General features: G+C 40.4%; 1 protein-coding gene across 1 annotated transcript in view; it reads left to right on the forward strand.

The window, feature by feature from the left end:
• arvcfb (ARVCF delta catenin family member b) overlaps positions 1-16,300 on the forward strand; it is a 191,800-nt gene that overhangs the window by 119,830 nt on the left and 55,670 nt on the right. The window contains exon 7 of the mRNA XM_088008464.1: positions 4,006-4,511. Coding sequence (XP_087864590.1) covers positions 4,006-4,511 — 506 coding nt within the window. The remainder of the gene's footprint in view (positions 1-4,005; positions 4,512-16,300) is intronic.

Consider the following 16,300-nt stretch of genomic DNA (forward strand, 5'->3'; position numbering starts at 1 on the left):
AGAGAACAGCGAGGATGTGCAACTGTCTCTTTCTTCCAGACTCAAAATGAATGCGGCCACGCAGGCCCCCTAAATAATTGTCCGGATGCTCCCAAACAGGACGGACGTTAAGCAGCTCGATTAACACGAGGAGGTTGATCTGCCATAATCAGGCAGAGTGTATTGGCTGCAGAGGGGCCCTTTCACATCCCCTGAATACAGCCATCCGGGTTCGCACAATGCCGCCAATATAAATGCAAATCCTGACATTCCCGTCACTCAGCCTGCTTTACCAAAAGCCCCGCCGCATCGGCCCCAGATCTAAATGAGCCGCGATCCGCACAACTGTACATATTATCTGTGTGCCGATGTGTCTGCGTGACAAAGCCCGTATAAAAAAAAAATTAAAAAAAAAACCCACAGTGTGGGGCATAATGAGAGAGAAAGCCGGAGAGAAATAGAGATACAAAAGTGACAGCAGTGGCGGTTTATGTATGCAGGTCTGCTTCACGGCGATGACTCTGAGATTGTGAACTGTGCTCTTCCTGTGGCGGGTTATCCCTGCCTCTCTTTGCCTTGTCAGGCCCAATATTCTCCTGCACAAAAAAAAAAAAAAATCTGGGTGATGGTTTGGGTGACGAGTGCGTGTTTACCTCTTAGTGTACGCATGGGTGCATTTAGTAACCACCAGCGCCTGTACGCACACATGCAATTTTCTCGTGTTTTTTGCATGCAGTCTATCATGTCACTCAGTGTTTTTGCCAAACCTCAGAGCGCCGTTCTCTCTCCAAATTATGTTCTGTAATCAGAATCTTGATTTGCCCCTCCTTCTACGCTGCGGGCGCAAGCTTGTTCAACAACAAAAAAAAAAAAAACCTTCCCAAAGTTAGCATTCGGAATGCCAGCTCTACTTAAATTAAAGCTATCTTTGTTTTCTTCAAAGTTTGTAGTTATTCATAGAAGTGGAAGTGGATGAAGCATTTGCACAAATGTTGTTTTCCACAACCCCCAAAGCTATTCTGTCTCTGTAACTTTTGGATCCAACTCCAGTGCCTTGCAAAATGTTTGATATTTCTGGAACTCATTCACATCTTGAGATGTTCACAACCCTACCAACCAAAATATGTTTAAGATATTTTACAAAATAGACTAAGACAATGCAGCTTTCACATTAAAAACCCCCTAAAAACTGCAGAATAAACTGAAAACATGGCATGAATTTACCTTCAGGCTCTTTTACTCCTAATACTCCTAAACATAATCTAGCTTCAGCAATGGCCTTTAAAGGTTACTTAATTAAAAGAGTCCCTCTGTGTTTCTCAGTGTAGGTACAGATGATCTGTGACGATCCCAGAGGTTTTTCAGAGAAAATTAGCGAACAGATAATCATGAAGACAAAGAAACACAGGAGACCAAGTAGTGGGAAAAATTAAAGCAGAGATATGTTAGAAAATAATATCCCAAGCATTAAGCATCTCACGGAGCTCTGGGAATCTGAAAAAGGACGAGTATGGCACAACAACCAATCTACTGAAACTGGCAATCCAGGCGAGGTGAACATGAAGCCGAGATGTAACCAAAACGTCCATGGTGACTCATGAGGAGCCACAGAGACCCGCAGCTTTTGTGCGAGCATCTATTGATGCAATAAATTAATTGCATGATAAATTAAAAGGAGCACAATGATTTCCACTTACATCATTTATTGTTTTTCTCTTTTCTTTCTCTCTTTCTACCAAAAACTGGATGACGAAAGTCTTCACTCTGATGCTTTTGTCTCAGCTAGCTATTTTTTTGAAGGACAGTTTTGTTTACAGAGACTTTATAGTTCATTTTATTTATTGTTTCTGTTGTTTTTATCTGTTTTGGAAATTTAACATGTCCAGTATTAAGTGATGTTTAGAATTTAAAGTGATTGATCTTTGAGAACATGTTCTTGCATTATTGCATAGGTCTATGTTCTAGTGGGACATGCCTTTAAAATGCAGTCGGAGCTACAATAAAACAGTTTAGATCAAACATATCAAAGTATATTGATATGCTATAATGGCCTAGTCAAAGTCCAGAGCTAAATCTAGGCAAGAGTCTGCCATAGGAGTTAAAAACTGATCTTTACATGTTCTTGTCCATCAGTTTGGTTGAGCTTTGGCTAATTTGTCTTGAAGAATGATCAGAAATGCAAGTTTTTATTTTTTATTTTTTAAAGGTTTTATCGGCTCTCGTGGCCTTTATTTGATAGTTAATTGACAGGAAAGTTGGTAATGAAAGATGTGGAAAGACATGCAGCAAAGGTCGTCATACCGGGAATCGAACCTGCGACGGCTGCATAGAGGACTACGGCCTCCATCCATGGGTTGTGCTTAACCCCTGTGCTGCGACAGCACACCCAGAAATTTAAGTTTATAGAAGCTGGTCGACACGGTAAAACTGGAACAAAAGGTGGTTTGGAGTTGTAGCTGTAAAATGTTTTCAAAAATGTCAACATGTGACCAATGCTGGACTTGAAACGTTGATGCCACAATGTTTTTGCAAGGCACTGCGTCTCTCTTTATCATCCAGCAGAAAAGGGATTTAGGATTTTTGACACATTGTTCAGGAAGGAGTTCATCTCTTATTGATTTCCGTGGCAGAGAGATGCACAAACTACAGTAAATGCCACAAAATCCAATATGTTACTGCGTGGCTTTTTGAAAGGGGGATACACGAGAGTCGAGGCAAGACGGCATATTGATCCCCTTCCAGTTTTCGCTGAATGCCACAGAGAAAGGTGTAAAACGACATCATTAGCATAAAGCTCATTAAACGTGGAGCGCCATGTGAAAATTCTCGTCGGCAACCGACTTTAGACACCACCAACCACCATGAAAGATGGTGAGAGGAGACCATCTGGATTATGTAATGAGGGTAAACAAGTCTCAGTCTGGGGGATGGGTGGTGGGGAGGGATGCTAAATGCTGCATGTAGCTACACAACACTTCAATTTTGCTCCTAATGACAGAGCACTGTGTGTGTGTTTTTTTTCTTCTGCCTTTTTGAGAAAAAAAACAACAAAAAAACAAAAACATTTAAAACATTCCCTGACTTTGTATGTGGTGTCAGAAGTGGGAAGCCTTCTCAAGAGTTCTAAGAAAAAGCCGACAAACACTCCTGTCGCTGGCTTCAAACAAATACAGTCACCCATGTTCCTATGAAGAATGTATGACAGTGTCTTTGGAGTGGAGGACCGTAGAGAACAGACTCTAAGGGACTTTGGAAATATCGGCTCAGTGAAGGACCCCCTCCCACACCCTCCCCTCGGTGGACCACTTTGCTCCTTAATTCTGTCACCAGAAAAGCAGTTAGAGCTCAGTACTGTTTAAGTCCCCAACACTAATAGGAGAACTGCTAATGAGGGTAATGCTAGTAGAGAACTCCCAGAGTGTTGGTCATTAACATTTCAGTGACTGCATGCTAGTGTTTGAGCTGTGAGCAAAGGGAGCCCTGCAGGCACTGTAGGGGCTCCTAGTCCTCCCTGGGGGAACTGCTTGGCTCTTTTTTCTGCCCCCTGGGGGAAGAGATATCAAATCCTTTTTTCTGGGTTCCTTTAAAAAAAATAAAAAATGACTTCACAGGTCTTTCCCTCAAAGCTTTTACTTTTTTTTGTTGTTGCTCTGTCTCTGTTGGTTTGCAATCGTTTCCTGTCTCCTAGTCGCTTTCTCTTCAACCCGATGTTTGTTGAAGTCTGACATGTTTGTTACGCCTGCTGACAGGGAGTAGGGAGCAGAATGCTGCAAATCATTTCGCTTATTGCAAAGGGCTGCCATCAGAGCCCCGCTGACAAATCTGATGAGAACAGATCCAAACATCGGATCACCTTGTCCTCTCCTCTAACTTTTCCCCTCATTAGTCAGTGAGTCTCACCTCCGTTGGCTTTTCTTCTAGCCTGTTACCTGGCTGTCTGATTCTTCTCAGACAAATTCAAGTCGCCCTCCATTTACCTCTTCCATCTAACATGTCTTGACTGTCCTCTCTTCTGTTATCTTGCAGAGGGTACCCAGATGACCCCATTGAGGCAGAGCTGATTGATGAGCGCCACCCTTACATCCACGGTATGTATTCAGCACCACTTGCTCAGCCCGAGAGAGGCAGCATGGCCAGTCTGGACCGAATGGCCGGCCGGCGTTCACCTTCCATCGACAGCATTCGCAAGGACCCCCGCTGGCGGGACCCCGATCTCCCCGAGGTCATCGCCATGCTGGGTCACCCCATCGATCCAGTGAAGTCCAACGCCGCCGCCTATCTGCAGCACCTCTGCTACGAGAATGACAAAATTAAGAAGGATGTCCGCCAGCTGAAGGGGATTCCTGTTCTGGTCAGCCTTTTGGATCACCCCAAATCCGAAGTGCACCGCAAAGCCTGCGGCGCACTTCGGAACATCTCCTACGGCAAGGACAATGAAAACAAGGTGGCCATCAAGAACTGTGATGGCATTCCGGCCCTCATCCGTCTGCTGAGGAAGACCAACGACATGGAGGTCCGAGAACTCATCACTGGTAAGAGGAACATTTCCCAATAAAATGAAACTTTTGGAGCTTTACACCGTGCTATAATGTTATTTTTTCATCAAGACATCCCTGGAGCTCGATTCATTCATGCATGTTTGAGAAATCCTTTAATCTCCATGGCAACCATCCAGTTGTGCAAAACGCCTGGGCAGCCCTGGCGCCTGCAACTCCATCTCTCAGTTCCTTCAGACTAGCCAGCAGAAATTAGCAAACACCTGGTGCAAGTGCACATTTGTGTCATCACTGTACAAGCTGCTTCTCAGTGCAACACCTGTAATAATATTGTTCAAGGTTAATAGAGGAACGATGTTGCAAGCACTAGTTTTTAAAGAGACAGAGGCCCAATTTCAAGGCGTTAAATTATGATGTACAATTGCTTTCAAGTCATAACAAGCATTTTCATAACTTAAGGTAACAGTTATGTGATTGTGCTATAAAAAGGCACCATGTGCCTGGAAAATACATACTGCCTCTTTAAATAATTAACATCTGCTTACAGCTGCAAAGAGAGTAAATTCTTCAGTCTTGTTTTTGGGTTTTAAACGACTTATATTCAGAGGGGGAGGAAATTGCTACCATCATATTTTATCCATCAAAAATCTGTGACTGTCACAAATTTCCTCCAACTTCTTTGTGATTATAATTCAATTTGACAGCATAAACGCTGTAGCATGATCATCAGTTTACGGAGAAGAACAGGGGGTTTTATTCCCCACCGGATCCGTCTCCACTCTTCTCTCCTCTCAGAGGCATTCAGAACTGTGTGTCTGGCAAATCTCTCTCCAGTTTGCTACAGCTGCACATTACCATGCCATCAAAGCTCACATAGTCGTTACAAAGTGAAATTGCTGCAACAGAATCAATAGGCTAAAAATCATAACTTTTAATTGCACGTTAAAGACTCTCTCTTTCGCTCTTGGTTTCTTGGCGAGAACTCGGTTGACTCTGCTCCAGCGGCAGGAGTTACTGCTGGGCCCTTTTGTCAGAGTCCAAAGTGAAAACAAAAAGGGTCCAGGTCTAATAGTCGAAAGAGGTCTTAATAAATTTGGAAAAGAGAAACCCCACGATTAATCAGTGTGTAGTCGACTGGCACTGACATTACATATTTTCCTTCTTGTCTACTCTTTGAAGCCTTACGTCTACACAGTAGTTCTTTAGTTTGGCAGTCCTGTCTATTTCTCTCCAGTAGGCTGCCATATCTTTTATATTCTGTGCCGTACTGTGCTCCTAGTTATTGATACAAACTTGTTGCGTTACAGCAGTGTTTCTCAATTCCGGTCCTCAGGCCCCCCTGTCCTGCATGTTTTAGGTGTTTCCCTTCTGCTACACACCTGGATTGAATCTGTGGGTGATTAACAGGCTTCTGCAGCACTTGATGGTCATGCAATCATCTGAATCGGCTGTTCTGGAATAGAGCCACATCTAAAACATGCAGAGCAGGGGGGCCTGAGGACTGGAATTGAGAAGCACTGCGTTACAGCAATACAGCAATGCTAACATCTATATATCTGCTTGGACCTTTTACTTTCTGTGATTGGTTTGTGTTGCAGGCGAGATTGATATTTTTTTTCCTTCTCTCTTTCGCAATAAGCTACATGAATCAAAGTTTGTTGCTCGGAAGAGATAAGTGTGCGTATATAGCTGCAAATGACTCTTTCTTCTAATCGTGGAGCCGATACGTTTCTGTAAATGACCTGAGCTCCGAGTCTTGGAAGCAGATTTGATCACAGAAACTCCACGGCGCTCCAATCGAGCCGGTGTGTGGAAACAAATAAGGTGATATTTAATTACTTAAGCCACAGCGTTCTGTACTGTAAGCAGAAAGACGGACTGGAAGCTAGAAGATCTCCCGTCAGGAAAAACAAAGAACACACAAGTATTGATCCCCATAGAAAAGTCTGTAATCTGCATTGGATAACCGAAGACGTTTTAATTCTTCTTGGAGAAGCTATTGAATCAGAAGTGATGCTCCGGTGGAAATCAGCTGGGAAATACGTGTGTTTGTGTGTGTGTGTGTGTGCGCGTGCGTGTGGGTGGGTTCAGTTTATTCCAGCTGATTTAACCTGACACGCTCACACACTATGGCATCTGAGAAGAGATGAGAAGAGATTTTTCTTTTCTTTTTTTTTTCCCGGTGCACTCGTGTGAAAAATGAGACACTTTAAAGTGAGATACCCAGACCTTGTGAAGTAGGTGCCAAGTGAAAAGACTGAGTGCATGCTGAAATTTAAGGAGGAGGGGAATGGATTTGCTTTTTATGCTCTTTAGGGGGAGGAACGTCGTCGTCACGTTAAGTTTCCAGCACTGACAACAGCTCAGACTCAGAATTATAATACGAATATCTGTGCGACTGTCACCCCAAACTACAAACATGCAGGCTATTATTTACGCTGACGCCAGTCTTTATAATCCCAGCGCTTTACAAACCGTTGTGGGCATGCATGCCTGAGTGTTTGCATAAGTGAGTCTCCTTTGTTTTGACAGAGATGTAGCAGTGAGCGATGGCGGTGCTGCTGCAGAAATGATTGCCTTTACAGCACCGTGTTGCTCCCTATTGAAGCTAAAAATAACCCTTCACCACAAGACAAGGAGGACGGAAGGGAAGGAGGCTTTTCTCCCCCTCTCTTACTCATTATTCAGCCCTCCCACGCTCAGTCTCTTTTTTTATTTTTTTTATTTTTCCTTCCCCTCTCCTTCATTCATTATCTACAGACGGTGATTTTCGTTCTCTTGCTGGTTTACTCTTTATCGTGCTTTAGGTGGCCATTGCTCCGCAGGAAACCAGCTCCTCACAATGCAGGCTCAGCTTGCGTCCCCAGCCACTTGTCTGGAATTGGCCGTGCTTTTCTGCAATTAAATATAATTCAAGGTTTTTGGGGTTTTTTTCTGGGTTTTTTTTAAATACGGTTCTCCTTTTCTTAGTTCATATGTTTAAGGGTTTTGCTGTGGAAGTATGCACAGCCCTGTGCAAAAACCGCTCTGAGAGCTCTGTTTTCTCCTAGTGGAAATGGGTGACGTGGAAGGAACCTAGTGGTTTCATTTTCCAACACACACATCCACGCACACATACACACACACACAGACACACACGAGACATGCAGACAAGTCATTTATATTTTTAGAACGTTTTACTTTTCAGAGTAATTCTGTTTTCCTGTTTCAGCAGCCTCTGGGCTGCTTGTGGCCTCAAGCAGATTCCTTTGTGAAAAGTGAGATCATGAGGCAGATTGATGCTGCATTTCCTACAGATTTTATTGCTCATATGAGACTACAAACAAGGAAAATTGACATGAGAAATCAATAACTGAAGATAGATGACGTCTGAATTGGACCTGATTGCTGTCTTCAGGTTGTTTAATGTCAACTTATCTTAAATTAAATGAATGAAAATAATAAAACGAATTGATTGGAATTTAATTTTCAGCTATTCTTTTAATGAAAATAGAAAAAGACAATTGCAATCAAGTAACAATTCAGCTTCCCCTTGTTCATCACCTTGTTGCTAACTTGATACGCCTTTATTAGAATTGTGATGAACACTAAAACTCTTTCACAGTAATACGTTTGTCAAATTGTTGCAGGAGAGCTAATTAAGACATTCTTTAGTGAAGCCAATTCCTGTGGTTTTGATTATTTGATTGTGATTTCCTGGATTACTTTTTTTTTTTTTTGTCATAAATATATAACACTGAATGTGTGTTTATTCTTAGTCACACTGTTTTTTGTGTGAAACTTCCAAATCAACTCTAGAGCAATATCTAAAACCTTGTGAGCATGGTGGCAGACTCGTTATCTGTAGTGAAAATAATCCTGAACCAACATGAGCTGAAAGTACAGGAGTGGCAGCATCACTCCTACTTAATTAATTAATCTCTTTATACACATTTATGCACGAGTGTGTATGAGAGTATGTTCATAGTCAATAGCGTGAGTCCGCATGTTTAGGTCTCCATCTTTGTTCGGTTTTTATGCACTTTGCATCCCCTTTGCTAAACTGCGTCCCCCAACCCTCATTGCCACTGTGACGTTGATGGATGGCAGGAGGGGTGAAGAGCAGAAGGAGAGGAGGAGAACCGTAATGGGCAGAACTAAGTTAATAGCTCTGGTTGAAGAGCAACATGTCTGCCAGTGGTGCCTGGAAAATTTAATTAGCCCCCGCTACAGCTCCAGTCCGCTTCCCAGTCCCACTCGCCGTCCTTCCAGCCCATCCAATCAGAGACAAAAAGCCAAGGCGGGACGTAAAAGGGAAAAAACAAGGCAAGAACTGAGGACTGGAAGACAAACGGACTTCCTTTGATGAATTTTGGCCTTTTAATTGGAAATCACAACACCACCGTTTTCATGCTTCCAATAAGACTTTGTTGTTTTTCAATTAGTTTTGAAAGGAAACCGGTGCGACCCGGTTTGGCTGTTTACCCCTGAGAAGTTTCCTCAGCAGATAAACAGCATTAATAAATCAGAAAGGAACAGCACTTCCAGACCTTGAAAGTGGTCTGACTGGGTTATCAAAGTTGCTTGTGAAGTCTTTTAAACTGTAGATCCTGACTCTATTTTACAAAGAAAAAAAAATGCTTATGTAAGACCAGCATTGAGAGGTCAATTACTTTTTTGTTAGTTTTTTTTTGTGTCGCTTTTTCCAAACCCCAGTTGGTGTCATGATTTATGCAAGTGCAACACCAGTTTGAACACTTTTATCTATCATTCAGCAGCTCTGAATTTTTCACAAGCGATGCCATCCCCGGCACTCTCTACAGTTTTCATCCTGTGATGCGTTTAAGGTGAGCTATTAGACACATTTACAAAGTTGTGCGCTTGTACCGGGTGCTTGGTCGGGTGTTTCTGCCTCGGGTCAGCCGTGCCTGGAAGACGGCAGGACTCCCCTCAGGCGTCTGTCTCTCACAATCTGACAGAGGACAGCAAACTGACTAAACCCGATCCAGAGTCACTGGCCTGAAACAGCGACAGGACGCTGGATGGAGATCGTCACTTCCACGGCGCTCTGTCATCCTGAATAACGCTCTGTCAGTGGGCTGTATGCCTGTCGGACTTGATGGATCGCCGCCACGGCAAAGACATGTCTTTCCCTCCCCTTAGGCTTATGTGATCAGCGTAGAGGTGACTGATTCCAGCGGACTGAGCAGTATTTCAGCCGGAACACTGGAGGTGACAGCCAACCAGCCGGGATGGAAAGAATTGGCGAGGCCGCGTGTCGCTTTATGCGTCTTCTCTGGCAGAAAAAGGTTCCCGGTACCTTTTCACTTTTCGCTTTCTTTCTTTTCTACAAATTGCCTTATCCGCATCCGAACCGTTGAAAGCAGCGATTTAAAGATCGACGAATTCAAAAAATCTGTCTGATGCGTGTAGTTGAAACGGATGCTGCTGTCGTACTGTTGATACAGGACCACTCTGGCACTGAGTTAATTAAACCATCATGCAGTTAATTTCATGGTAGGGTGGAATATATTAACAAACGGCGAAGATGATGAAGGTGTATCTTGCGGATTACTGGCGTGCTGTTTATCGCTCGTCCGCTGAAAACATGGAGCATGTCGCCACGCCGGAAATATGGACTAGACATTTTGTGCACAGTTTGTGACCAGGATGATGGTGTAAAAAGATCATCTTGGTGCTGCGCTCACTCTGTTTTGACTGCACACTGAATACTCTGCCTGTCACAATCTGATGCTAATGACACAACGTAATCAAGCTGTCAGCCTGGCAGGCAGGCGTGAATGTTCTGCTATCTGTCACAATACCAGCGCTCACACAGCTCATATGAATGTTTGATTGTTGTTACATTCTTGCCCGGATTTTTATATTTCCTTTTAATTAGGTAGATACCAGCATAAACTTGTCAAATACCATAGCATCGAATGAGAATAATAAAAATAGAAGATACAATTAGTGGGATTTCATGGTGTCACTTGGGATGGCTCCATCTGATGTTTGTTTTTTTTTTTTTTTTTTTTTTTTTTTTAACTTTAAGGGAACTTTTGTGTACATGACACTTTTTCTTGGATATGATGAAATCTAGATTAAAATGTGGGGGCAGCTACGCTTTCACTGTGTCTGCCTCAAAACTCTGGTATAGTTAACCTCAGCATAGACCACAGAATCTTGAAAACGTCTGTTAAAACTAGTTTATTTTTCTAAGCTGTAAAATTTCATACAGTATGTGACTTTTATAATATATATATTATGTATAATATATATATTATAATATATAATGTTTCTACAATTACTTCCGTTTTAAAACCTCAGCAATTCCAAATATATGCTACAACAGACTGAATGTTACAGTGAATACAAGAAAGTTTCACCTGGATTTCAGTTTGGATTGAATCATTATACAAAGGTGTCATTTTAGCTGTTTCACTGCCTTACATGTCCCATTATTATCCTCATGCAATTCAGCTGTCTTATAAGCTTGCATTGTGGGATTATTTAAGATAATAAAAGGACAGACAGACAACACAATTATGAAGAAGTTTGAGGATTGGAGATGAACACCAGTGAATCATCAACATAAAGGAACACTTCATGTTAATTTCATCTTTAGATGCCTTGAATGTGTTAACAGCATTGGTGGTTGTGGGGAAGGAGATATAAGTACAAGTTCTTCATTATACTGAGTACTTAATTCATCAAATAAAAGTTAGACTGTATCAAAAAGTTACTTTTGAACACACCCAGCAGATCCAAATGCACCCTGGTATATTATCATAAGGTAAAGCATTATAGTGGCAATCCTTAAATATTAGACTGACCTACTTTTGAGAAATGTTAAAATCAACATTTATATGCGACATTGATTTGGAGGTATAATTTTTTTTCGATTCGTCATAAAACTTATGGCTGCAGCATACCAAGATGCTGGGAGTTTGCCTTTATCAATCACTTTGATTGACCAGACTGTTGTAATGTCATGAGTTGCTTAAAAGCCAAAACGAAAAACAACTTGACCTGATTGATTTCCCTGACTGTCTTTGGAAAATGGTGCATCAATCTTCTTTCTTTGGATGTTAGAGAGTTCTGTGAGATCCAAATGGCCAATAAAAAAAAGAATAAGGTTCCTTTATGTCTTTAAAGACTTTGAGGGGTTGATCTTCAAACCTTCAGTATTCGTTATAAATCGCTATAGATCGTCTTGACTCAGAATCCTTTGAGTTTATTCTGGCAGTGACAAATACTTTTTTTAATACTCACCTGCACCTTTAAAAAGCACACGCTAAAGTGAGCTCATAACGCAAGCTGTGTGATCTGTATAGCCTCACTATATCATGCACGATAGTTTTTCTGTCATTAAGGAATAAAAGTGATGCACAGACAGCAGTCTAGTGTGGTGCCGGTGTGCCTCACAGCTCTAAGCCTCCATCTGGAATGTTTAAATTAACATTAGAAGCTGAAGTGAAGCTGTCTGGCTCTCTGAGGCAGTTTCTGCACTGGTGCTTACTCAGCCATGTGTACAGCTGCACAGTTAGCAGTTCAGTGTGTCTAGGTAATATAGAAATATAGCATTTGGAGCATCTCCTGTTGGTATATGAAAAAGGACGACGACCATGCCAAGTAGTCAACTGCAGTTGTAGGAGAAAGTTTTGGGATGGGCAGAAATGTAGTTTTTCACACACTTTAGTTAGTTTCTATGATATACTGAGGTATTTTCCTATGAAATACATCAAGTTTATTTAATAGGTTCTCATTGTTTTTTTTATTTTTTTTTTTATTGTATAGTTTCTTGACAATGATCCAAAAATGTCATATTAATCAGCAACTAGCTTCTGAGTTGTAGGAACCTGGATTTATTGGGAATTGCCACCCAAAACATTTTTCCACAGTGTACGCTTCAGACTATTCAATGATTATTGTGACCAGACTGGCTAAATTAGACTCTGTTGTTCTTGGAGAACCTTCCACAACGTTGTCTATGATCATTCAGTCAGAAAATCCAAAAGAGTTGAGGCAAATATTCTAAATCTTTCTAAATGTCTAGTTCTCTGTTGATGGAAAGAGAGTAAATACACTTTAGCTGGACTGAAAGGCCAACATTATTGTCCTTATCACATTAATGGGTCTGTGCCTTGTTTGTCAAAGATATTAGAAGATGCTGGGCCTTAGGTAAACATATTTCAACATCATCTTTGTCTGCACTTAATAATACAATTACACTGATGTGACAACATCCAGGTTGGCACAGACTTTTTGTACATCTGGAGAAATTACACAATATGAGTTCTGCAGTTCCCTCATGTCGTATCAATCAAGTTTCAATCATTTTTTCTGTACAGCAGATTTCACCAACAAGGCAGTTCAGCAAGTGCTTCACAGCATAACACAAAAGTCACAATGGCACCATACAGTCACCAGTTTGAGAACAAGAATTACATTTTTATCAAGTCCTATCATCAAAATCATTGACACACATCACATATGTTGATCAGTGTATCATTTATTATGGTTCAAAGGCAACTGGAAACTGGTGGGTTTTTAGTTTTGCTTTAAAGGAACTCAGTGTTTCACCTACTTTGCAGCTTTCTGGAAGTTTTTTTTTCCAGATTTGTGGAGCATAGAAGCTGAATGCTGCTTGTCTAATTTTGATTCTGTAGACGCAGAACAGAACCAGAAGACCTGAGCGATCTGGAAAGTTGATACAACAGCAGCAGATCTATGTAGCTCATAGGTAGATTCACTACTGGAAAATTTACATGATCAGATATCATAGCAATGACTAATTAAAACTACTTAATCTCGTGTGACTCTGTGCTAATAGTGATTTACTCACTGAGTTATACTTGATGTCTAAAACTGAAAGTGAAACTGACAACATCACCTACTTTATGCTTACCTTTGCTAATTTCTGACCGATTGGGCTTACTAATACAGCATTAAAATTTAATTCCCAGATTGTCAGTTAATCCTTAAATTTATATATAAAAAAGCACGCATAATTCAAACTGGGGGAACGTCAACCATGACGTACACATGCTTCAAAGATGCGACAGGCATTGATATGCTGCTAAATCCACTTTCTTTTCTCATGTTCCTTCCCTACACAACATCCATCTTTCAATACCCAAACCTACATGGCAAGGTAGGAAACAGTTACTTTAATTATCATTTCATTCTAGGTTAGTATCCAAGCTTCATTTTTTGTGTTTCTTTTCCACTTTGGGTAACAACTGAATGACATTGGAAGGAAGAGAGAATATATAATAGGAAGATTAGAAAACCTATCACTCTTTTAATTACATATGCGATGTGAAGCTTCATGATTGGAAAAAAAAAAAAAAAAAAGCAAAAAAGTCAAGGTTGAGTAATTGGGACCCAGTAGCCCAGTGGTACTTTCTGTCTAGCACCGATCTTACTGATTGGATCTGTGTAGAATTATTACTGAAGCAAAACATCTGGGACTAACAAATGCATTAGTTTGCCAGAAACAGTCGTGCATGTTTTTAAATGGTTTGTTAGAGTAAAAATGTTTTTTGTTCTACCACTTTCTATGAGTGTTGGAAGACATTTTATGGTTTTGAAGCTTAGCTCCTGCAAATAATTTGAATAAAATCTTATTTTGTCATCAAAATATAATTTCTACAGCTTTATAATGTTACTGTTGTTGCAGTAACATTATAAACCTATTTGTAATGCATTCATTACAAATAGGTTTATAATGTTACTGCAACATTAGGATGATTCAGGACAGATATCTGCTTTTATAAGATTCAACAAATGAACACAGTTCTGGTGTTTTTATGTCCAAACAAAGCTTTAATTATGCTGATGAAAGCATATCAATATGCTCAAGTTAAACATACCACGGAAGTGCTGTAAAAAAATAAATTGATATTGAATTATAGAGGTATTAAATTTACTATGAACAAAGCGCACAATTTTTCAACAATGTAATTACTTTAGCTTTGGTTATGTTGTGCTTTGGGAATAATTTGCCCCTGGATACAGTCCGTCAGGCAGTAATTTAAGTTTTTATTCCCGAGGGTTACTGAAATTGCTCCATTCATTTGCTAATATGTTGTTTTCCCAAAAAATAACACTCTTTGAATATGTCTATTTTTGGACAGATATGTTCTTTAGCTTGATGACAAAGTTGGAGTAAAGATGCAAAAAATGCGTATTTATCCTAACTTGTCTATTTGTATGCATTCATTCATTCAACAAACCTTTTAGCAAATAAAACAGTCTCTCTCAAACACGTTCAGAGTTATTTTTAGTCCAGCTTCTTTTTTTTTTTTTTCCTTGTGTGTGTCTGAGCACGACTGCACAGAGGAAATACTGACCGTCTGGAAAATGTACAGGAACTTTATTAAAGAGCCGTGCCAGAATGTACGACAGCTTCAGCGCTCTGCTAATGGTCCGCTGTTCAACTGCACAACACAACCACACACCGCGGGCGTCTGTGGACGTGCGTTCACACACGCGTTGAGCACGGCTGCATGTGCATATGCACAAGCGTGTGAATCTATGTTTAATCTTAATACTTCAGCTCTCAGCTGTTATTTCTCTGAAGCATGAGGCTTGGGGGCAAAGAGAGGGAGACAGGCAAGCACCGCGTTTTTTCCCTATCAACAATAGAATATACCTTAGTTTCTGACAAATTATTTGTTTTTTTTAATATGTAGAAACCTTATACTTTAGGTTTGCATCCCAAATTTTAAAGTAATACAATGAAGGGAACAATAGAGATGGATTAAATGCCAGTACAGTCATGTTTTGACACTAAATCTAATTTGCAACATACAGAGCCACTGCATAAATTTGAGTATTATTGAAAAATCCATTTATTTCAGAACACCTTATATTGATAAACTTTACAGGTGGACATTTGAAAGCCTTAATTTCTGCTAATTATAATGATTTCTCACATATAGTTGATGAAAACATGACATAACAGATTTTTTTGATCACAAACATATTAATACAGAAGTGTTGGCTTAATGTAAAGTATGTTTAATGCCAGCTTTTAGGATATTTTCAAAAGGGACTTTTGATCTGACAAACGAGTCTCATCAGAACAGATATTCTAATTTATCAGTGATGACTGTAGGTATGTTAAAGTATTAACTGAATTTGATGGCACAAAAAAAAACATAAACAATGGAAACAATGACAGAAAAAGCTTTTGAATATTCTGTAAAATATTCATATAAAACTTTGATATGTGGCCTGTTTTGAATCCCTGTTTTTTTTGGACCTGCTGATATTTTCAAATCCAAATTATTAGCATATAGACGGACAGGCAGAACGTCCAAACAGAGCTGCTCTGCATTGAAACATGGAGTTTTCCTGTTACCTGCTGAAGTTTAGCTCTCTCTCTCCATGTCGCAGCCTGATCATCTCAATATGAAGTAGAAAATGCAGTTCCCTTTTAAAAAGCTTCTTCCATCTCTGCTTAAACACCTCACTGATGCTGAGAAAAGCTCATTTCTTCCCACAGTAACTACTTTGACAGCATCGGGCGTTACAGTGACATTACCCAGCAGTGCTTATGAACTCTGTTCAGTCTTGTAAGATTACCAGAATATTTTTGACCTTCCAGCTCCTTTGTACCCACCTGTTTCCAGTCATAATCCATATCTTTGTGTGAATCTAATATACGTTATTGTTTTCCAAACTAGAGGTCCCATCACTGCAGCGTGTGTTAGAACCCCGGGGAACAGAACATTTTGTCTCTGCGACTTGCAAATATTTCTTCTCTCACTAAGCTTTATCTTCCTGCTTCTCTGGTGGAAAGCAAACTCTATCTAGTTTCCTGCATGTCTCTGTGT

The sequence above is a fragment of the Poecilia mexicana genome, unplaced genomic scaffold, assembly GCF_051168715.1.
Source record: "Poecilia mexicana isolate PSO_F unplaced genomic scaffold, ASM5116871v1 scaffold_9, whole genome shotgun sequence".
In the NCBI taxonomy this organism is placed as follows: domain Eukaryota; kingdom Metazoa; phylum Chordata; class Actinopteri; order Cyprinodontiformes; family Poeciliidae; genus Poecilia; species Poecilia mexicana.